We start from the raw sequence: 23,573 nt of genomic DNA, 5'->3' as shown, positions 1-23,573 counted from the left end.
TTTATCTCTGCCAATTTGATTAAAATAACAAATGTGTTCAAGATTGTCACATGGGAAAGTAGAACAAACAGTGTGTTTTGCAATGGTAATTTACTGGCTCGTGTTCTTAAATTAAATCTGGAAAGTCTGCAGCCCTCAGATTCTGCCTTGAATGAAATATATCAGTGCACAGTGAAATCCCATAGTCCTTCAACATAACTTCCATTGAAGTCAATAGGAGTTTTCTCTGAGTAGGCACCTGTGATGATATGGCAATCTATGTACAGCTTATGAATGCTATTTGATATTATGAACTCTGTGTATGGTTATCAGCATTGCCAACCTCAGTGATTCAAACCCAAAATCATGATTCAGACTCCAAAAAAATCTTGAGATTGGCCCAAAAAATCATGAGATGTTTAAAAAAGATGATGATGTGTTTTTTTCAGTATGCCTTTTGACTATTGAACTGCCCCAGCCCATTCTGAGTCTGGGTGCGACAATTAGTGTTGCCCACAATCCCAAATGTATTAGGTAAGGTGATGTGGACCCTCTGGTCAGGAGCTCTCACCGCAACATCTGGCCATCCCCTGGCTAGCAATTAATCTTGTCCCCAGCCATTTTATCAGTTCTGTCCCCACCCAGTCCCCATCAATTCAGCCTCATCCCTCAAGTTCAGCCTCCCACAGTGTGCTCTACTCCTCCTGGGGTTCTTCACTCTCTCTCCCATGCCAGGTCCCAGCTCCTGTCATGCTATGAGGGGTACGCTCCAGGGGCTTTTCTCCCCGTTCTGTCCCTTCCTGGGCCAGGTGCTACAAGGGGAGAAGGAGGAGCAGAAATGATGCCCTGTCCATTTTGCTCACAGTACGAGAGGGGGGACGAGGAAGCAGTGTTGCACTGAGCTGTGCAGCTCTTTGCTCCCTCCTTCCCCTGTGAGCATGGCAAGTGGAGAGGAGAGACTCTGTTGGCTTCTGGTGAGGCTGAGCTTTGTGAGGGGACTGGAGCTTCTTGCATCATTTTGCAAGATGAGCTCCAGACATGTCTGAAATCCTGTCACTTGCACAAAACTCACAAACGTTGGCAATACTGCATTAGCCCTTTATGGTGGTCTTTACAGTATTCTTCCATCACATTTCTTGTGCTATTGAGAGAGGGAGTAGGACCTGGCCAACTACCTCTGAATGTAATAGAGACTAACAACCATCAACAACTGAATAGACCTTGCCCAAGCAGAGCAATGGTGTTGCAGCAACCTAGGTAAAATCAGTCCTCTCCAGATTATCTATGGAGGACGAGAGAATGGAAAATTCCCCAAAGGGAACAAGGAGATCTGTGTGTTAGTGCAGGCCTTCAAAAACAGAGGCTGAGAAGATCAAGGGTGGAGAGGAAGGGGCTTGGCTTTCTGGGCACGAGGGAACCTTTTGATTGGCACACCAGCCGAAGTTGATGCAGGAGTCAGTGAGGAGACTCCATGATCTGGAGGAGAAGCCTGGGCTGGAGGAGTGAAGTCCAGGAAATGGGACTTGGAATTTTGAAAGGACACTGACCAAATCCCAAGGAACATTCAAAAGTGGTAAAAAAACAACAACAAAGCACCCCTAGAATGGTTTACAGATGATTTACTATTTTACCTACATCTGTATATCTTTTGTGCTGTCTATGAGTAAAGTGTGCTTTGTTTTAGAAATCCATCTGCAAAGATTGTGTCTGTTTGCTTCAAATATTACATGTTCCTGAAGGGTTAAACTATAACTAATGTACCCATGAGGGTGGAGCTCTGGGGGAGGATATGCTTAAGCTGCTGGAGTGTATTGGGATGGGTTCGATACTGGTCTTGGGGCTAGGGCAGCTGGACTGTTGGGTCCCATGTATAAGAAGAGGTAGCAGGCAGAGTCTATGCCCAGGGAGTGAGCGTAGTGGCCAAAGAAAGGCCTGGAATCTATCCAGACCCAGGAGAACTTAAAAGCACACAGATTCAGGGTATGGAACCAAATACAGCAGCCTGGGATATATACAGCAAGGGGGAGTTTGACAGGTCTGTGACACCTCTGCAGCAACTAACCTCTAGAGACCACAACCTGTGAAACACCCCAAAGGCCACCTCAGGGACTTTTACCTTGCTGAATGACCACACATCTTGGACACATGTAGTGCAGAAACAATTTCCTAACATTATGATTATAGAGTAGGTCAGGGGTCGGCAACGTTCGGCACGCGGCTCGCCAGGGTAAGCACCCTGGCAGGCCGGGCCAGTTTTATTTACCTGCTGATGCGGCAGGTTCGGCCGATCGCGGCCCCCACTGGCCGCGGTTCGCCGTCCCGGGCCAATGGGGGCGGCGAGAAGCGGCGCAGGCGAACGATGTGCTGGCCGCGGCTTCTCGCCGCCCCCATTGGCCCAGGACGGCGAACCGCGGCCAGTGGGGGCCGCGATCGGCCGAACCTGCCGCGTCAGCAGGTAAATAAAACTGGCCCGGCCCGCCAGGGTGCTTACCCTGGCGAGCCGCGTGCCGAACGTTGCCGACCCCTGGAGTAGGTGGATATAGATATTGCATATAATATTGTTACCTCTCTGCCAAGCAGTAGATGTCAGGCCTTGCAGGTCAGCTTGCCTTTGGAGGAGAAATCAGAGGTGTGGTGTATGAGTACACAAACATACACCAGTCCTGGAACAGAGGTTCTCACAGACAGCCTGCAGGCAATACCCTCTTCCAGGGTTCTCAGCCCACACACCAATACCCAGTTTCCAGGAAACAACTCTGCCTCAAGAATGGACTGTAGTTAGAGATTAAAGCCAAGAGAAAACTCATTTGCTGCTTACCACATCTCCCCAAAAGAAACCCAGGCCCCAAAACCAACATCCCCTGGCTAGCATTTTCTTTCAAGTTTAAAATTTCCTCACAAATTAAGAAAAAGTTTTTGTAAGATGATGTGTAACAGCACCATCTAGTGACCCGTCATAACAATATATATTTTCAAAAATATAATCTCCAACGTTTTTAAAAAGTGATTTATAATTTATATTAGTCACCAGAAAGCTGTATTATGCCAGGCTTCTGGATGAGGTAGAAAGGTAATCAGGAACTTTGATGATACAGAACAGATGTGAGAGGTCAGCATTGATACTCTGTTCTATTCTGGAGTGAGCCTGGGTAGTGTACAGTACAATCTGAAGGCTGAATAAGTGAATCTCTTTCTAAACAGCTGCAATATTTCTCTGCACGGACTTTGGTGTTTACTCTCATGATGTTTACACAAAAGATAAGTTATTGCTATAAATACAAAGAGGAGAAGATAGACTTTCTACTCATTCTTGGGGGGGAAAATATAAGGAATATTTTTAAGAGACTGTTTTTAGTAAGCTACGTTAATGGCATTTGTGTAACTATTCAAAAGGGCCAGGCCTAACATAAGCTACAGAGACAGCACACAGCCCATGCAGATGCAGTAAGAGCCCATTATTCCTTCTTTCTTCATCTAATCAGAAAGACAAATCCTAAAGAGGATTTTCATTCTGCAATCTTCAGGATATGCAAGTGGTGATTTGTTCCAGTGAGCTAGAGAACCTCTCCTATTAGAGCTCCTTTTTCTGTTCCACAAAGCTAAGAGTGGAGGAGCCCAGAACTGTTCATTAATTGATATCCAAGAGCAATACAGATTTCTGCCACAGCTAAGAAACCCTGCTCTCTTAGTTTTGGGTTGGCTTACATTGGACTGTTAGGTAATGAAAAAATGGTGGGATTTCCAAGAGCAAGTTAACAAAGGGAACCTTCAACATCATGCTTCAGGGCATAAAGGTGTTTCCTACAATGCTCCATACGACATGTTCCTCTCCATATAGCATTGCACAATTGGCCAGGTGAATTGGGGTGTGTTTGTGGGGTAGGAGTTGTCACTTTCTTCTGAAGCATCAGAAGGGGCCAAAAGTCTGATGCATTATGACAAGTTATTACAAGTAACGGTGATTCTAGTCAAAAGAACTAAGACATTTGGAGGTTATTGTCAGTCATAACAATTGTGGGATGTATCACTCCATAATGACTCATTGCACTGACTATCGAGCAGTAATACTGAGGGCCTTCGGAGAGCTCTAAATGTAGATGAGACATCAGTCAGAACAATGTCGTTGTGTTATAAAGCACAGACTTCTTTCTGCAAAAGTGACTCGTAATCTGAGCCCTTCTATCCCACATGTCCAACCTGCTCTTTCAGCTGACACATGGAAATCCGCATTCAGATTAGGAATAGTTGTTATAGGCATGGAGCTCAGATTCTCCCTATTTGCTGCTGATGTCCTTTATTCTCTGATCTTGGGTAGTTCATCTGTTTGTAAACATCTAAGAGCAATGATGAGGGATCAGCTAATTTTACAGTTTTTAGGATTAGTTTTTGGTGTGAAACTATGCCGGTTTCAAATACAGACTAAGAGCAACATTCTGCTTTTATTTTCATGGGTGTAAATCTGGAGTAATGTAATAAAAGTAGCTTGACTTACTCCAGATTTAGTTATCAAGGATTTATACAAATGTAACTGCAGAGCTTGGCCCAAAGCATCATTTATAAGGTACTTTATATCAACTGTTCCTCAGAGGGCTTTACATGCCTAGAGAGCAGAATAGCCCCAGCCCGTTTAATCTTAATAAACTGCCTTTGCAATGCAATTTAGAAACCTGTTTACAATTCTGGCATGATAATTTCATGGTTCCTTGAGATGATTAATCCAACAAACCTGAGCCTTTCTCCAGAACACTTTATTTTTGCAGGTGCTCCTGATATAACTGCCTAAATAGTACAAGAACAAACTAGACAAAATGTGCAGACGCTTTATTTGGCATGGAAAGAAATCAAGGACACAGCCCTGCTACAGTTGCAAAAAATCAAAAGAGTATGGGGAATTTGGCCTTACTAAGTGGAAATTCTACATTTGGGTGGCCTTGCTGCAATCTGTGTGGGACTGGCAGTCATTGTCTCTAAATGAAAAGCTTGGTTTAACCTAGTATGCTATCAAATCCTCCCTTTGTAAGAGCTTTCATTTGGCAAATGTACTGCCAGAATTTCTCTGGCTGAGAAAGCGCTATCAAATCCTGTTATGTATAATATCATGAAAGTGGGCCTCTTAGTTTAAAACATTGAGTCAGACTAGGTTCTTCATGTTTTCTCCAACTGCTGATTTCTTTGAATTGTCCTTTAGCTAGGAAACTCCCAGACTTGAAAAATTAACCGGAAAACAAACAAAAAGGACTTTAAAGGATCAAGGAGTGTTTTGTAGGGCAACATATTAAATTATTCTAACAAGGTAATCTTCTGTATCAACCAAAATAAAATGTCTGTGTGTACCTATACGTATGGCATTTCTTATTTTCAACCCTGAACAGATGGAATAACAGCTTTCCAGACAAGGCTGAACATGAGGAAATCACCCACATATTTCTAATGAAGGATAAAGGTATCATGCATAGACAATCAATATATTACACATCTATGCTCCTTCTGTATCTGGGTAGGTGTGCAGCACAGTACACTAAACTGCTCACTAGGCTTTACTAATTAAGGAGCAAATCCTGTGCCCAGTGCCTAGCACGACTAGTTGTGCTGGGGAGAGGAATCTTCCCCTCACAAACTGGAATAGTTTCCCCAAGCCCTTTTGCAGGCCCCAAGAAAGGAAGAACCCATATACCAGCATATCCTCCTGACCTGCCTGTGCCACAAGCTGTTCTCTCTCTGCTGCTGCAGGATATGGAGCTGTGCACCAGTCCCCATCATCCAGGCCCCCTTGCATGGCAGAACCACATCAATTCTACTGCTAAGCAGCCTTCTGTGGTTGTGGATGAGGCGTTTCATTTGTCCCATTATAGTGAATGGGAATCCTTACTTGTTCAAGGAAGGGCTGCAGGATCTGACCCTCTGACTAGCTGCCTGCAAAGTTTGTCAACATTCAATTGTGTATCATGTTCTCAACAGAGAAGGTTAGCGCTGAGGCTGAGAAGGCACTTCCATGCCAACCTCATTTTAGGTGCTCTTCCCTGTGGGTCCCAAGAAGTAGCCGTTCCCTGAGTACCTATGCAAAGGGAAGGGAAACTGAGTTATAGTTAACCCCTTGTTCATGGTGCCCCTACACTCTATTACAGTCATTATTAATGACTCATTAACAATCAGACTCACTATCCTTTTTTCAGGGCAGTCACTAGAATGTAAGCATAACACACTAATAAGCACTGAACTGGTCTGGTTTTCTCCTGTAAGGAGAGGGAGGGGGTACACAAGCCAATACATCATGGGAGGACCCCAATGTATAAGGCACATAACAGGCAGCATCCCCACTCCCTACAATAAAGTTAATACAATATATTAAAATTAGAAATAAACATCTCCCAGCCTCAACAGGCCCACCAATCTCAACCAAAGAATCTGGCATCAGGGCAACCAAATAGCCCTCAGGAAAACCACTGTACCAAAGAAAGCTTCTTGGGCAACAGCTTTAAAAGACTGTGGACATTTATGGTGCCATATAACAAGTAATGTAAATGATAATTCCCAACACAAAGAATATGGAAGAAAATGACTTAAAAGATTCAAACAAGTAAAGCCAAAGCAGTAGGGGGGAAGGGGAGCACAAATCAGATAAGGACAAACCTGCCTAAATGCATCACCCTTTCATCATCTGCATCAGCTGCTAATAAGGGATTTTGGTAGACTTCCTCTCAGAGAGAGTTCCATTGCTGATGGCCCTAGACTCAGGGCATGGCTACACTACAAAATTAAGTCGAGTTAATTTAAATTGACATCTAGCCGCTGCAGTAATTAATCAGTTGGGCGTGTCCACACCACGCTCATGGTCTCGGTGGAGTGCATCCTCACTAGCAGTGCTTGCATCAATGCAGAGAGCAGTGCACTGTGGGTAGCTATCCCACAGTGCAACTAGCCACAGGGGGGTTTGGAAAGGGCTTGTAATGCCTCATGGGACCAAAACATTGTCGCAGGGTAGAATGGGAACATGGCTTCGACATCTCACAATGCAGTTTCCTCCCTCCCCTGATATCAATGGCAAACAACCCATACTTTTTGTGTCCTTTTTCAAAAGCCTGGCTTAGCCACGCGTACACCATAGCCCGAGAGGCATGAACCCCACTCAGCTGTGCACTCTTGTGAGCATTACAAACACCTCTCACCTTAACCTGCACTATTTCCAGAGCCGAGACAGGAGCTGCCATGCGGAACATTGCAATGTCCTTCGAGCAGTCCTGCTGCAAGCTAGAGCATGAAACAATTCCCGGTTGCTGCTGGCAGCCACGCAGCGGCCGAACATATTTCTGGTCCCAGGAAACGAGCACTGACTAGTGGGATTGCATCGTTATGCAGTTATGGGATGACGAGCAGTGGCTGCAGAACTTTCGAATGGCCACTTTCCCGGAAATTTGTGCAGAACTTTCCCCAGCCCTGAAGCACAGCAACACTAAAATAAGATTTACTGTGACAGTGGAGAAGCGAGTGGTGATTGCTCTGTAGAAGCTTGCAACGCCAGACTGCTACCGGTCAGTGGGGAATCAATTTGGAGTGGGTAAATCCACCGTGGAAGTTGTTGTGATCCAAGTTTGCAGGGCCATTAATCGATTTCTGCTAAGAAAGATGGTGACTCTGGGAAATATGCAGGACAGAATGGATGGTTTTGCCACAATGGGGTTCCCTAACTGTGGTGGGACGCTAGATGGCAAACGTATCCCAATTTTGGCACCACCTTGCCAAAGAGTACATAAACCGAAAGGGAAACTTTTCAATGGTGTTGCAAGTGCTGGTGGATCACAGAAGATGTTTCACCAACATCAATGTGGGATAGTCAGGAGAGGTGCATGACACACATCTTTAGGAACACAGGTCTGTTCAGAAAGCTGCAATCCGTGACTTTATTTCTGGACCGCAAAATAACCATTGATGACATACAAATGCCAATAGTGATCCTGGGAGACCCAGCCTACCCCTTGCTCCCATGGCTCATGAAGCCGCACACAGGCCACCTGGACAGCAGTAAGGAGCGGTTCAACAATAGGCTGAGCAAGTGCAGAATGGTGCTGGAATGTGCCTTTGGACATTTAAAGGGTCACTGGCGCAATTTGCTTACTAGATTAGACCTCAGTGAAAGCAAGATCCCTATTGTTATTGCTGCCTGCTATGTGCTCCATAATATGTGAGGCAAAGGAAGAGAAGTTTCTGCAGAGGTGGGGCTTGGAAGTGGATAGGCTGACAGGTAATTCTGAGCAGCCAGATATCAGGGCAATAAGAAGAGCTCAGCAACTCTGGGATGCTTTGAAAACCTATTTCAGTAATGAGCCACAGTAATGTGCGCTGCTTATCTGCATTGTGGTTTCCCATACCGTCCCCTCCATTGCATCAGTTTCCCTGAACCTCCCCTTCCCTCCCCCAAACCCCAATTCTTGGAATAAATAAAGAGTATTTCAGTCTCAAAACACTGACTGTTATTGTACATAGAATCATAGAAGATTAGGGTTGGAAGAGACCTCAGGAGGTCATCTGGTCCAACCCCCTGCTCAAAGCAGGACCAACACCAACTAAATCATCCCAGCCAGGGCTTTGTCAATAACCTCTAAGGATGGAGATTCCACCACCTCCCTAGGTAACCCATTCCCATGCTTCACCACCCTCCTAGTGAAATAGTTTCCTAATATCCAACCTAGACCTCCCCTACAGCAGCTTGAGACCATTGCTCCTTGTTCTGCCATCTGCCACCACTGAGAACAGCCTAACTCCATCCTCTTTTGAACCCCTCTTCAGGTATCATCCAATACATAGGTCTGTATTATTTTACTACCAGGCATATAGACACAAAGTGTATCAATGTATTTAAAATGTCATTCACTACAAGAGCCTCATAAGATGCAGATCTCTTTTTAAGTCGGGGTCCCAAGAGAAAGAATCTATTGCAGGCTGTTCCCAGACTCAAGCAGACATTGCAGCATTGGTCTGTACTCCCTTCACAAACTTAAATGGCTAGAATATTTTTTTAAAGGACAGTTTGAATTATGAAGCACAACAGGTAGATTCTGGGGCAAATTCCACAGCCTGATAATAAGGTTTAGCATTATTTTAATTTCTGAGTTTAATTTAAAACAGACACACAAAATTCTCATAAATAAGGAGATTTGGAGCCAAGGCTGGCACACAACACAGTGGAAATCTTCCAATATCCTTCATATACCAGCCAGGCTATTGCTTCCAGCTCTGTATTTATCATCTCTCTGAAGAAGCATCATTTATAATTTCTTGGTTTACTCCCAGTAAAAATACAAAACCTTGTTACTTTCTTGGAACAACAGTGGTGTCTAGAATCCCTCTCTTTGACTACTTTATTATAATAGTATGTGTAGCTATAAAATAGGTATAATGATACAAGCAGGATTTTTCTGATAAATTTAGTACAAACAAAAACTAAGGGCCTTACTTATATTACACTAGTGGGCAGCCAGTCACCAGTAGGGCTACTGTGATTATTGGACCTAAAAATGTACCCTAAGCTCAACTGCGTGAAGTACATGAAAGTTCACAAAATGTAACAACCCCCTAAGACTTTTTGCCTGCCTAGGAATTAACCATGGAAAACAACTTGACCCATTTTCAATAAATGAATGTTATGGATAGGTGCAAGAAAACCAAATAGAAAAATTGAATTAGTCCAAACAAAAATGGCCTACTGATATAAGTCAAGGATGGTGGTGAAATATTTAGTAAACAAGAAAATGTGGGAACAAAGTTACCTATGCCAAGTTTGGCTTTACAGAAATAGATATAATTGGTGTACAAAATAATCAGGATAAAATGTGTCACTCACTGTTACTCTTTTGGGGGGGGGGGGGGGGGGGGAGGAAGAAAGGAGAGAGGGAGGGTCTGGATCTTAAAAAGAGACCATCCCCAGCTCATCTCCCAACTTGCCAGCATTGCAACTCATCTCAGCTTCCTCAGCCTCAAGTCAGAAAGAGCAGATGAGGGTAAGGGACTTGATTCTCAAGAGGAAAACCAGCTAGCCTTGTTCTTGTTTAAGGAATTTTGTTTTCATCTGAGAGTGCTGAAAGTCATTGCATCATCACGACATCCAGTCTTCACCCAATTGGGGGGGGGGGGGAAGGGGGGGATCTTTAATTGCCCCTTCCCTTGTTGTATTGCTTTCTATCCCCCTTCTTTCCTCCTCTCATTCTCTGGGCTTTTCATTCAATCCTGAAATCAACTATACTGCATTCATCCTTCCTTGTTAAGAAGAAAGAATCCAATCAGATGACATCCATGACCAGAGCCTGAACCAGGGTCTAAGCAGCAGGTGTCATGGTTGACTTGCCAGCTAAAGCATCCACTTGTAATGAACCAGCTGTCCAGTCTTCCAAAAAAATAACAAAAGATGTGTTTCACTCATTTATTTTTTAATCCTGTTTCTGCGCTACCTTGCATCTGTCTGTTAATAGCAGGATAAGTGAATGCCCTTCACTCATCAGGACTTAAAGGAAAAAGTTCATTTTACACTCAATCAAAGAAGATTATTAATGATGTTTCTATTCTAAAAGGAGGGAGACTGATAGGGTCTGACTAAGTTTGTTTTGTATAATCAGTCAACCACAGTTTCAATATAAATGTTTGTTTTAATTCCTTGTTCTCTTTATGTTTAATCAATAAACTGTCAACCTGAATGAATGCGTTTGCTGTCTGCCAAGTAACCAAGTAAATCCAAGGTTTCTGTCAAAAATAACTATCTATCACCGTTTAATGCTGGACAGTGAAAGAGTTTACAAAGATCTTTAACTCCTTAGGCCTTTAAAATCAGTATCAATACAACAGGGCCCCACTGTTCTAGGTGCTATACAATCAGAATAAATGATGGTCCCTTACAATTAATGATACAGCTTTTAAAACTTTTATTTAAATAAACAAAATAAATATTTGTAAAAATATATTTTAAATAAATCGAGACCACAGCAGTTTTTAAACATAGGAATCCAGCACCACCTTGTGGCCAACCAATGAAACAATTATTTGTTAAAATCATAGTATCATCCAGTTCAGATTCAGAACTTGTAGTTAATGGATACATTTTGGAACCAAAAACAAGGTTTTACCAAACCTCATAACAATTTTTTCCATGATTTTGTTTGGATTTAGTTATCCCCCTTCTAGCACGTACAAACTCACTTATTGCAGGATTGGATTAACATAGGAAAGCTCGAAATAGTGAAACTGACTTTTTTATATTCGGTGCCCAAGCTGAGTGACATGAGTAGTTATAAACAAACAAACCACATAAGTGTTATAAAGTATAAATTTGTAAAGCAGCCCAAGAATAAAGTATTTTGGAGTGTGTTCTTTCAAGGTTTTCTCGGTCTTAAGACCACCATTTAGTCATATGCAAACCTGCACTCATGCAAAGACTCCTGCTGGGAAAGCACTTACTGGACCAGGGTCTACATTGGTAAAGAATAATATAAACATTGAGACGTACAATAGAAACACAGCTACACTATTCATATATTGACAAATAGCATTGAGAATAACTTGCAGCCTTATTGACTATTTGATGTAGTAGGGTCAGATGAGTTCACCCAAGTTGCTCAGAAAAAACTGGATCAAATGCTGCCCGCAGTTACACCCATTCACCCCACTGGGAGTGAAGGTGCATTCATGGGAAGTTACCAGGACTGCATGAGTATTACTGAATGTGGCCCACCGTGTCTCTCTTTGCGCAATCTAAACAAGGGAATTGGAAGTTATCTAGTTTGTTTTAAGTAAGTTTAGCTTGGTAGCCATTATCACATGATTGCTTAAGACTCTAGGACTAAAGATTTGTTTACTTTAATGCAGCAAGCAACAGATATGACAGGTGCAACAAATAAGTTGTACCTACTGAAGGCAGAAACTGCAGCTGTTTGTTTCCAACCAGAACACCTTCTATTGCCCAAACCAGAAAAAGTCTTCTACCATTCTAACAGTCCAACTTTTTCCATGTGGTGAATCATTTTGTAACATACATCATTGATAGAGCCAACCTTTTCTTAAGCCCCCATCGGTTGATGATCAAAGTATTTCATTCTGTGCAGCAACAAGGAGTCTTTGCTGGTCCAGAGACTGGAGAATAGCTACTCTTTAGCTAGGTTTAGCATACAAATTTCACAACCTTATAATGCAATGGACTGGAAAACGCTTTTGTTGATTTGCATCCTATCCTCAAGAGCTTCTCAAAGTCGTAAAACATTTTACAATAATTTAAGAAATATATGCTTTCAGGCACAAACCCACTTGTGTTTTGGATTATTTCACACTACTAGAGGCTGTTGATAAATAGTAGCAAGTCACTGCATGGGTATTTGAGGAGCAAACACCTCTAGAAGTACAGAACTCTGCGAATTTTTCCACATTGACATCCACACATTGTTTTTTTTTGTTCAAGAAGAGCAGAGTCCACATAGCATTCATCAGCATTTAACCAATTCCTTGCTTGTAGGTGCTGAGACTACTTCACCACACGCAAACTGTTCCTAAAAAAACAAAAATGAAGTGTTATAACTAATTTCCACTGCCGCCCTCACAAGCAGTATAAAGTAAGATAATTTTGTTTTATCTGGCAAAACAGTTTTATTATAGCCACAGATGCAACTGAAGCCTGAAATTAAACTTTCATATAAAAATATGCAAGAACTGATAACATACAAGTATGTTTCAATAGGCTTGTCATTTGGCTAACTAAAAAACATCATTGCTAATTTGGATTACGGAGGCTGTGCAATTAAGGTTGTAACTAGCTTCCTATTATAAGAACAATTTTATCTACTCTTCATTTCGTCTATCCTCCTACCAAAAAGAAGTTTCTTTTAAGATATGTACGGACTGTGGGTAAGAGGGAATTGGGGAAAAAAAATATTAACATGTGAATTTTGGAAAAAAATTCTAATTCAATATTTATTTTCAGTGTTTGAAAAATAGTATCAACAACTAGCTCCTATATATGGCACAGAAACTTCACATTTGATTTATGTGAGCTCCTTAACATAATCTAGTCAATGCACAGGACGGTTTCTGCTAGTTTGAAATGTTTATTCACTCTGGGTTTTTGAACATATGCATATATGATTAGATCTCAATTATCTTTACGAACTTCAAAGCTCTGCTGATGGACTGCTGGGGCAGTAAAATGTGTAATACATAACAGAACAAAAATTTATTTACAATATATGACTTTATCCTTAGAGTGCCCCTTTAATTTATAAAAAAACCCAAAAGAATGCATCTACAATGACTTTTTTCTCATGGAAAATCTCCCACCATTGCTGGCAGCATAAATGTAAACTGGCTGTTGGCATTACCATTGTTATGTCACATAATTATCTGGAGCAGATCTAGCCACATGAGGGAAAGACTGCCTGCAGCCATCTATACTAACACCTATGCGGGTGATACCAGTGCAACCACACAGTTCCTGAAATACAGGTAAGAAATTTCCTAGTGTATCCAGGGCCTGAGTGCAACTTCTCAGGAGACCTACCTGGATGAGCCATTTAAAGCTACCAGTGGCAGCTGTATGCATGCAGTCAGATGTCCTGGCTCAGAACATGTCCAGACTAGAACAGTGTGTCAACCAACATGTTATAATTAACATGTTTTTAAACTAGCGCGGAGGTTTAACATCTTCACGAGTGTTTTACACAGTCACAGTTGACCCTAGAGGGAGCCTGGGGTCCTCTGCGACAAGCCAGCATGCTATTAAAGCGATAAACCCTGATTACACTAAGGACTGGATAGGGTTTAAAGATGTACCAGACACCTGTTTGCCTCGACGGAGTCGCCCGCTGCCACAAAGCCACCGAGGGGGAGAGACACTTGCATCCCCAGGCTCCCACTCACCCCTAGGCTGGCCCCATTCTCACCTGGTCATAGATCACCCTCACAATCAAGGAGCAGCTGGGGCAGGTGGCCACATCCTCCCCATTCTCCAAATCCTCCTGCAACAGAGCCAGGGACACAGTCATTGCTCCGCAGCTGTGCTGCACTGCTGGTGTAAGGTTGTATTCCTCTGCCTGACCCGATGTGCTGCTTAGCTGTTATAAGCTTGCTCATGTGAGCTAGAGTGCTCACTAATATCTGCTATCCTCACTCTGCCCTTACTGCCTTGCTATTCACAGGGACTAAAGGGAGCAAATTGGAGGGGAGGGATGGGCAGAATCTGTGTGTGGGAGAAACAATACACAAGAGGATTAAACAGCTGGATGAAGGAGAAGGGATGGGGGGCAAAATCAGGGACAGGGTGCAAAAACCAGGGTTAAGAACCACAGTAAGGCACTGCCAGACAGTGGCAGAGGAAGACTCTGGGATAGGGAGGGGGAGAAGGGAAAACATTACCACAAATGGGAGCCATTTGCAGTTGTTACGAAAATACGGCAGGGAGCTGCTGCTCCCACACCCTCCACAAGACAGTATAATTCAGCACCCACTTCCCAGTCTATGTTATTAAAAGCACAGAGCACCCAATGACTAGACAAAGCAGCTCTTCCCTTCTGATATGATGTATTGATCTGCTAAAGGAGTGAAATTTTTTTTACAAAAAGAACAGGAGTACTTGTGGCACCTTAGAGACTGTGCCACAAGTACTCCTGTTCTTTTTGCGGATACAGACTAACACGGCTGCTACTCTGAAACCTACCATTTTTTTTACATACACTCTCCTCCAAAAGTTATAATTGTCAAACATTTTTAGTGTTTAAAAGAATCTCATATTAGTTTATATGTCTGCATAAAGCCACACAGCAGTTCACAGATTATCCTAGCTGCTGTTCTGATTACCTGAATCGGACTGCCTTTTTCTACATTTACAGTGGATTACAAGTTTCACTTCTTTAAATGATTTACTTTTAAAATGTTATTTTTATTACTCTTAGTACTTCATCATTTACCTTTGTTAACACTGTGCAGATGGATGTTACTGTGTTTATTTGCTATTAAAAATATAAACTAAGTAAAATATTAATAGTTGTTGCTAGTAGCTTCAGCAATCACGTCTCAACATTTCTAGTATTGTGATATTTGTTTTTAATTCTAAATTTGTGTTTCTGTTTTTTTTTTTTTATTAGACAATTTTATTCTTTGGGGGTCATATGACTTCAAGACTGACTGATTTCCTGGGTTCGTGTCAAAACTTCTTCAGTTCCCTTTGATCTGCAAATGGGGACTGTCTTTGTCAACTGTTATTTGCCTCCCTATTCAGCACCCTAGTACTTTTTCCACGTGTCACCACTTGTGTATAGAACGTGGCTCCAAAATAATCACTAAAGGCCAAGTTTTTTAAAAGACTGAAAGCACCTAAATGCCTTTAAAAATCCCCCTAGTCACCTAAATACCTTTAAAAAACTGGTCCTAAGGGCACTGTTCTACCTTGTATGAAATCCTTCTCACAGGTAAATTTTTACTGTAATTTTTATATGCAATATACAATAAAATATACAACCAAAGATGGATTCTTGTGGTTCTCAGTCTAACAATCATGTGTTATGCACCTGAAAGTAATGAAATTAAAAAACATTTCTTGCAATTTGCCTTTTTGTTTCTGTGCCTTCGGGGATCCTAGCTTCATACTTTTGCTGTTACCTCTCCCAAAGAATCCATATACAGTAAAAGCTGTTTCCATGTTGGGGGAATGGGAGGTGCCAGTAAGTGAAAAACGCTGGTTAACTAAGAGGGAGGGAGTTTAGGTGTGGGGCTGGGGAGGAGGCTCAGGGTGCCGGATCCAGGGGGTGCTCACCTCAGGAGGCTCCCCACAAACAGTGACCTGTCCCAGCTCCTCCTAGGCAGCGGTGCGGCAGCCAGCTCTGCACGCTGCCCCCGCCCCAAGCGCTGTCTCCGCAGTCCCATTGGCCGGAAACCATGGCCGGAAACCATGGCCAATGGAAGCTGCAGGGGCAGCGCCTGCAGGCAGGGGCAGTGCACAGAGCTGCCTGCCACACCTCCGCCTAGGAGCAGCCGGGACAGATTGACACTTGCGGGGAGCCGCCCGAGTTGCACACCCCCCCGGATCCGGCACCCCGAGCTCCCTCCCACACCCCAACCCCTCTCCCGTACCCAAACTCCCTACCAGAGCCCCCACCCCGCACCTCCTCTCGTGCCCCAACCCCCAGCCCCGCACCCCCTCCCTCACTCCTAACCCCTCATGACCGTTCCTCTGCCTAGGAGCAACGGGGACATGTCGCCATTTCTGGGGAGCCATGCGGAGCCAGGTAGGGAGCCTGCCAACCCTGCGCCAACTGGACTATAAACCAAACTTTCTATGAAGATTAGAAATACCAGTTTATAGAGCTTTCCAGTTGGTACAGGGCTGGATAACACAGCTTTTACTGTACCTAAAATGGATGTACATTCCTATAACATTAAATACGGGTTTGGACCTCCAGGAATATGACCCCCACCCTTTGTAACTGAAAACTTACTTCACTTGTTGCATACATACATGTTGATTTTTCTAGTAGATTATTTATACTCCTAATTGCATATTTTAATTTCACAGCCTTTTATGTATGTTACATATTTTATGATACATTTCAGTGATGTTCTTCATTCTGACATATTTACTGCTCTGTACTGCCAAAAATAAAGGATTCTTAAAAAAGGAATGATCCCATTACTTTTTCATTGATTGGGTGGGAGGGCATAGTGCTGATCTCATCTAGTTGGCCTTTGGTGGATCTAAAGTGCCTTGTCTCACTCTACACTACGTTTTTACAGCGGTATAGGTAATACACATTAGTTACCCCATTGGAAAAATACACATTTTCTTAGCACTGAGAACACAGATTACAATGCTGACTCGGATGTTAACGAATCATTATTATTCATAGTTGACAACTCTAACACTGACTGTGTGGCTAACACTGTTTCTAAGTCATCAGCAGTATTTGTCTCTGATGTCTGCAGCCCCACCCCATTTGTACAGGTGTCATAGAGAACCAGTTAAAACGGGGGAGGGGGAGGGAATTGATGAGGGAAAGGCCTGAGAAACGGTCTCCGAAATAAAATCAGAGGGCAACATGGCGATATGTTTGCGCCAAAGTACAGAAGTGCAAGTTCAATATATGTAACAGTGACAATGAGGGTGCAAGGGAGGCTGGATAGGGAACAATGGTAGATTTTTCGGCCTAACAGCTTGTGTTTAAAAGGCATTCATAAGCATTGCAAGTCCTGTTTACAATGCTTTACGCTGTTTTCAGCATGCTGGGTACACGAAGTGTCCCCTTACTGCAGACACTCGGTGGCCTAACCTGCAGTGGAAAGAGGCTAAGGAGGGCAGACGACACCTTCCTCCCGGGTTTTACGTACAACAGCCCCGCGGCTAACTGCACAACGCCTGCCCAAGTTACAAGAATACCTGACTCTACCTGGGCCATGCCGGCCGCAACCCCGCATCGCAACGCGCCCCCCGCCGCCAGAGCGCGAGCGCGGCAGCCGCAGAGCGCGCCTAGCTCTCAGTAACGGCTACCGCTAGCGAGCCGAGCCGGCGGCCGTTGGTAACGTCCCGGGCCCCGCGCACCGATCGGGAGAGGCCGGGCTTTGTGCTCGCCCGCCCGCCTCGCGCTCCGTACCCGGGTGATGAGGAAGCGGTCCCCGCACGGGCACGGGTAGCTGTAGGTCTCGGTCTCCTCGTCGTACTCGAAGTCCTCGATCTCCACCTCATCATGAAACACCGACATCGCCCCACGCCGCCGGCTCTCAAGTGCGCATGCGCCGTTCCTCTTCCCCCGTACTCACGTCAAGTACGCCGCCAGCCCACTTCCGGGCCGGCTCTTCTGTGTGCGCCAATCGCCTGTCAAGCCGGAAGCGCACTGCACGTGCGCCGAAATCCATTTTCCGGCAGGCCATCGCCCATGCGCCATTCACTCTCTAGGGGGCGGGGATGTTTCTGTGACAGACTCCGCCACATGCGTCACAACCCGTGGGGAGCCAATGGGGAGAGAGCAGGGTATTGCCTCAGAACCAGCGAGAGGGGGAAATGGGGCTGTTGGTCCCTTGTCAGCGCAGATCCAGGGGCGAGCACAGTTAGTCTCCCCACCCCCCCGGCCCGGGGCACAGCTCTTGACAGGGCAGGCGGTAGTTCTCTTGCCCTTTGGGCCACTGGGCCGTAGCCTGTCAGCAAACGTAGGGGCGTGGCCTTTATCACGTGACTACGGCACTGGCTTCGCGGTAGGCAGGCGCCCCCATCACATGATGCGGATGCGGCGCCGGTAGGGCAGCTGTGGTGCCGGGTGCACGAGGAAGGGGGAATGAGTGAGTTGCCCGTGGGTGAGGGAGCCAAACAGTCACTTAGCGGGCGCGCGGAGAAACAAGCCCCCGACCCCGCCTCTTCTTCCCGGGGTGGCGGCTGAGGCTTGGCTCGGCCCCTCTTCTCTGTCCCCGGCCGGGGGAGGCCCATGCGCCCGGGATTGCCTAGGCAGCCAGTCGCTGGCACGGGCGGGGAAGCGGGGCAGGGCCGTGCCAGAGAGCGAGGGAAGAGAGGTGCGTCGTGCCGCACTTAGCGCCCAGAGCTAAGGCGGGGACGGGCAGGACCCGTGCACTGCCTGCGGGCGGTGGCGGAGTTATGTTGGGCCCTAGCTTTAGTCGGAGGTTTCCTGTGATGCGGGTTTCGGCCAGTTATGACAGAAATCTAATACAGGCAATAGCGGTTCAGAAAGTGACAGACGTAGGAGGATGTGAGTGGCTGACAGCAAATGTTTCGACGTGGTGCTACAACCTAATCTAGCGATGTGGATCTTCTTCCTATAACGTGTTGCACACATGTATACACTACACAAAACCTAGTGCTTATATGCTTATTAATAGTACCAGCAATCAGCTTTAGGATACCTCTAAAATAAGTTTGCAATTGTGACTCTTCTCTAGAAGCGACAGTATGTTTATAAGGCCCTCGTGTTATGCTCTTAAGAAAGAAGAAAAGAAGACTGGCAGCTTTTTGTAGGTACAGTAGAACTTTAGTTATGAACACATGGGGAATGGAGGTTGTTCATAACTCTGAAATGTTCATAACTGAACAAAACATAACTTTCAAAAGTTTACATCTGAACATTGATTTAATACAGCTTTGAAACTTTACAGAAGCAAAATACTGCTTTTAACCATCTTAATTTAAATGAAACGAGCACAGAAACGGTTTCCTTACCTTGTCAATTTTTTAAAACTTTCCCTTTTTTAGTAGTTTACATTTAACACAGTACTGTACAGTATTTGCTTTTTTGGTCTCTGCTGCTGCCTGATTGCCTGCTTCTGGTTCCCAATGAGGTGGTTGACGGGTCAGTTCGTAACGTCACTGTTTGTAACTCTGAGGTTCTACTGTATGTTGTTTTCTAACAGAACATTAGTGGATTGACATTTACAGTAGTGCACTCTGCAAACATGTCTTACTGTCATCTAAAATGGCTTGCTGTCCTTAAGAAACTTGAATACCATTTGGAAAAGAACAAGTACTGTGGTCAAACAGAATTTTAGCCTGCACTGTTCTTAGAGAGGGAGCAAGCAGACTGGATCCACTGTAGTGCTGTCTTGTGTGGAAGGAGAGGAACAAGGAAGTAGCACCACATCTCTAATAGGATGGAGAGGAATAGAGTGACTGGAACTGCTGCTGCTTTTCTTGGAGGGAACGGAGAGGAGAGGAAATGGGAAATAAGGAATGGAGCAGTTCAAATGAACAGGAGCTGGGCAAATGAAAGCCCCCGTGCACATCTAGGAGGGCAGTAGCTCCCAAATAACATATCTGTTAATAAGCACTCTATATCAAAGCACTTCATAATCTTTTTTTTAAAAAAATGCGCTGCAAAAGATTCAGTTTGGCTAGTTTATTTTAAACAGTTGTGTTTTGAATGTGTTTGCTTCCGTTCAGTAGTTTGATAAAATTGAAGCTAATCTTCTTTCCACCTTTACTTGACAGTGCTATGGTTCATTAATAGGCAGGGGTTGTTGTCCTTAATTCGTTAATGGGAACAGAAAACATCCAGAAGTAATTTCTGGGGTAGAGTGGGGGATAGCACAGAATTCATTAACTTAGGGAGAGGAACTCAGAATTCGTTTATAGGAGAGCATGGAATTTATTAATTATAGGGTGATGTGTTAGAATTGATTTTGTTGGGGGTGGGAAGTGATTACATGGCAATGTAAATTATATAGGGGTAGCTTTGAGGGAGCATGCTTGGTGGAACAGATTTTTTCCCACCAACTAGTAGGCTTAGCCTTGGTCTACGCTCCCAACCTATGTCAGTATAACTACATCGCTCACAGGTATGGAAAATCCACATCCCTGAGCCACACAGTTATACCGACCGAACTCCAGGCGTAGACAGCACTATGTCAGTGGGAGGACACAGCTACTGCCTTTTGGGGAGGTGGAGTACCTATGCCAATGGGAGGAGCTTTCCTCTCGGTGTAGATAGCATCTTCACAAAGTGCTACAGCAGCGCTGTAAGTGTAGACAAGCCCAAAGGTCATGTTTACACTACCACTTGTGCCCGCAAAACTAATGTTAGGGGTGTGAAATAAAACACCTCCTGAACGACATAAGTTTTGCCAGCATAAGTGGTAGTGTGCATGGAGCTATGTCGGTGGGAGAGCTTTTCTTTAAGTGGTTTTATTATGTTGACAGGCGAGCTCTCTCCTGTTGACGTAGAGTGGCTGCACGAGTGATCAGTACAGCTGTGCCGCTATAAGCTCGCTGGTATAGACATGGTCTTAGTCTTTAGGTGACTATTGTGTGTGTTAAGGGAATCTTTCAAGCCCTGATGGAGGCCTGGGCTACACTAGCGGGGAGGTTCGAACTAAGATTCGACTAAGAAGTTGCGTTTTACCTGGCCGTCCTCACGGCGGCGAGTCGACTGCCGCGGCTCCCCCGTCGACTCCGCCTACTCCTCCTGCCGAGGTGGAGTACGGGCATCTATTCGTGGATCGATTTATCGCATCCAGACGAGACGTGATAAATCGATCCCCGATAGACGTACCCTGAGTATTGCAGCGCTTACAGCAAAACTCAGTCTTTGTGTTCAGTATAATGACTTTTACTATTCAGCTCATATTTTGGCCTTGCCTTCCCCAATTTTTAAAGTCTTAATTTAAAGATAAAAACCACTCCCCTCTTGAAGGAAATGGCACTGTCAAGTGAAGGTAGGAAGAAGGTTAGCTTCAACTTTATCAAACTACTGAAGGGAAGCAAACACTTTCGAAACACAACTGTTTAAAACAAACCAGCCAAACTGAATCCCTAAAAGTAAGTTGCAATGGGATTCTAAAGTTAGGCCATTTACCAGCAGATGTGGTTATGGTTAGTAGAACTGGTTTTTAAGGATATGGGAGGATTAAACAAGAAGCATCTCTGAAAAAGGACAGTGATGTTACTTGTTTTATAATTTTGTGGATTATGTCAAAAGCCTTAGGTATTCTGATATCTTATTTACAGTTGGCTATTGATTTTCTGAAATGTACTTAGCATCTTTGATATTGTGATGTTGTCACATGACGTTACAGTTATCTGCCAGTACACGGTTTGACGTTAAGGGAAAAAGCTACCTGCTGCCGTGACACGTATTTTTTAAAAATACCTGCCTATTCTAGTCTTTTCCTATGCAATTTAAATCAAGTCCCACAATCAGCAACAACATTGTGCTAAGCCTTCACAGAGTTTGGGAGAAATCTGTAGACCATATTAAAAAAACATTTGTCTTATTTTCTTCTCACTTCTTTTTGTCAGTTCTAACTTTTTGTGGAAATATGTTGTGACTTTAATATATATGAAAATAGTCCATTTGACAGATTGCTAATCAGCATCTTCTAAAAATGTGTGTACTGTATAGAGTATTGTTTAAATTGAGTATTCTCTAGAATATACTGCAGCAAAAAGTTTTTACAAACCATTGTTCAGTCCTGGTGCCTTATGACAAGACACTTTTATAGAATCCTATATTAAAAAGTTGCAGTGTACTGTGCAGATAAACACTACAAAGTTATCACAAATTGAGAAATGTTAAAAGCAGCAGCAGCAAACACTTCTTAAGTCTGAAATTGGGCATTTTAAATAAATAATAAATGCATTCCATTTGAGGGATCTACTTCCATTTTCCTCTACTTCTATTTTCACAAGATTATGGACAGTAGACTTTATTCGGTAACCAGCCAATGCAGTTCTTAGTGAAAGCCTAGAATATACAGTATAATCAGTCAGGCATACTGGATTGTTGCCATTTTAAAGAATTCAGTGGAAAAAACAAACAAAAAAAATAATCCCTTCTAAAATCAATACATAAATCCAGTGTATGTCAAAGTAAGATTTTTAAATGTGAAGGAGAGATTAAGAATACTTGTAGAGATGCAAGAGGCTGCGACATCAGTAAACTGCATCCTAAAAATGAGATCAAGAATTATGATAATCCAATCTCAAGAAAAACACAGGCATGTACCAACAGAAAGACATAGTGGTTCATTAGGGGGCCTGATCCGGAAAGTGAAGCCAAGGGGGTTTCCTAGTTTGTTTTCTTGTACTATTCTTGATCACTTCGCTTTTGTCTGGTTGGTGCAGCTGCTTGTTCAGATAGTAGGTGGTTTTGAATCAAAGCTATATATTCACCTTATTATGTAACTGTCTGCACCTTCAGATGAAAATGTACTGTTTAGGCTTTTACAAACATGAGTCTTATTGAGGATAGACAAATCACTATAGTGCATTATGCTTATTGCATCATCATGGTGTAGTGTCATCGTTTTTAAAGGTAGTTTTTGAATGGTTAGGAAAGAGGGTGTGTGCAAGTGTCCTAGGCGGTTGCTATATAATCTTTCCCTTGCTGTCCAACCAGTATACCCCCTCAGTGATGACCCGGAGGGATGATTTGTAAGGGTGAGAAGATAGTTGTCTCCATGCCTGTTCAATTCTTTGCTATCTTTGATAAGATTACAATTTTGGTTGATTTTTGAGCTGTGGGCACCTGCCCCTTGGGAGTGAACTGTGACCAATCTATTCCGCATGGACCACTTAAAGAAAAAGGTTTCTTTTGAAATAAAGTAATTAGTATTTGATGGATATAAAATATATACCCCAAATTAACTATGTTTTATAGTTTAGGATAAAGGGGAGATGTTCACAGGATATTGGAGGTTTTGAACTGTTTTCAAACCGGATGCCTATTGATTTACAGATGAAAGCAATCAAGCTGAATAATAAGAAGTTGTTTAATAATTATTTTAAATTGAATTTTCAGGAGCTGGTGACTTTGACCAGGGAACACCATGGCCCACACTACCATTTCTGCAGCTTTTGCTATTCCTCAGTTACTGAGAGGTACTGCTCGAATTTTCCCCACTCATTCTGCATTGTTACGGTTGAAGTACTCTGCTTTGTGTTCCTGCACAATGAATGGGTAGGTTATCAGTCTACCAACACGACTAAAAATTTTGTTTTTAAAGAGATTGTGATAACTGTGTCATGAGTGTCAGAGGCTGAACAAACTTTAAAGAATTATAGAAATACTCTATCAATCACCTGGTTGTATTTTAAAGACATTAGTAAGTAGGGCTGGCTGGCACACAAGAATTCTATTCAC

General features: G+C 43.5%; 2 protein-coding genes across 4 annotated transcripts in view; one reads left to right on the top strand and one right to left on the bottom strand.

Annotated features, from left to right (window-relative positions):
• Positions 1 to 10,908: 10,908 nt before the first annotated feature.
• On the bottom strand, positions 10,909 to 17,736 carry DPH3 (diphthamide biosynthesis 3). 2 transcript variants are annotated; one of them, XM_065399307.1, is made up of 3 exons: positions 17,589 to 17,736; positions 13,890 to 13,964; positions 10,909 to 12,503 (listed from the first exon to the last, which is right to left on the bottom strand). In XM_065399307.1, the coding sequence occupies exons 1-3, from the start codon at positions 17,694 to 17,696 to the stop codon at positions 12,441 to 12,443; spliced, it is 246 nt and encodes an 81-aa protein (XP_065255379.1). In that variant the 5' UTR covers positions 17,697 to 17,736; the 3' UTR covers positions 10,909 to 12,440. The 2 variants fall into 2 exon arrangements, with proteins under 2 accessions (XP_065255379.1, XP_065255380.1); XM_065399308.1 differs by lacking the exon at positions 13,890 to 13,964.
• Positions 17,737 to 18,202: 466 nt separating this feature from the next.
• OXNAD1 (oxidoreductase NAD binding domain containing 1) overlaps positions 18,203 to 23,573 on the top strand; it is a 38,022-nt gene continuing 32,651 nt past the window's right edge. The window contains exons 1-2 of one of the 2 annotated variants that reach the window (XM_065399565.1): positions 18,203 to 18,227; positions 23,232 to 23,390. In XM_065399565.1, the coding sequence (XP_065255637.1) occupies positions 23,260 to 23,390 (131 nt within the window). In that variant the 5' untranslated portion in view covers positions 18,203 to 18,227; positions 23,232 to 23,259. Of the gene's footprint in view, positions 18,271 to 23,231; positions 23,391 to 23,573 lie in introns of both variants that reach the window. The other variant, XM_065399564.1, reaches the window with a different exon arrangement.

Source organism: Emys orbicularis, chromosome 2, assembly GCF_028017835.1.
Source record: "Emys orbicularis isolate rEmyOrb1 chromosome 2, rEmyOrb1.hap1, whole genome shotgun sequence".
Lineage (NCBI taxonomy): Eukaryota > Metazoa > Chordata > Testudines > Emydidae > Emys > Emys orbicularis.
This window is presented reverse-complemented; position numbering and strand designations above follow the sequence as displayed.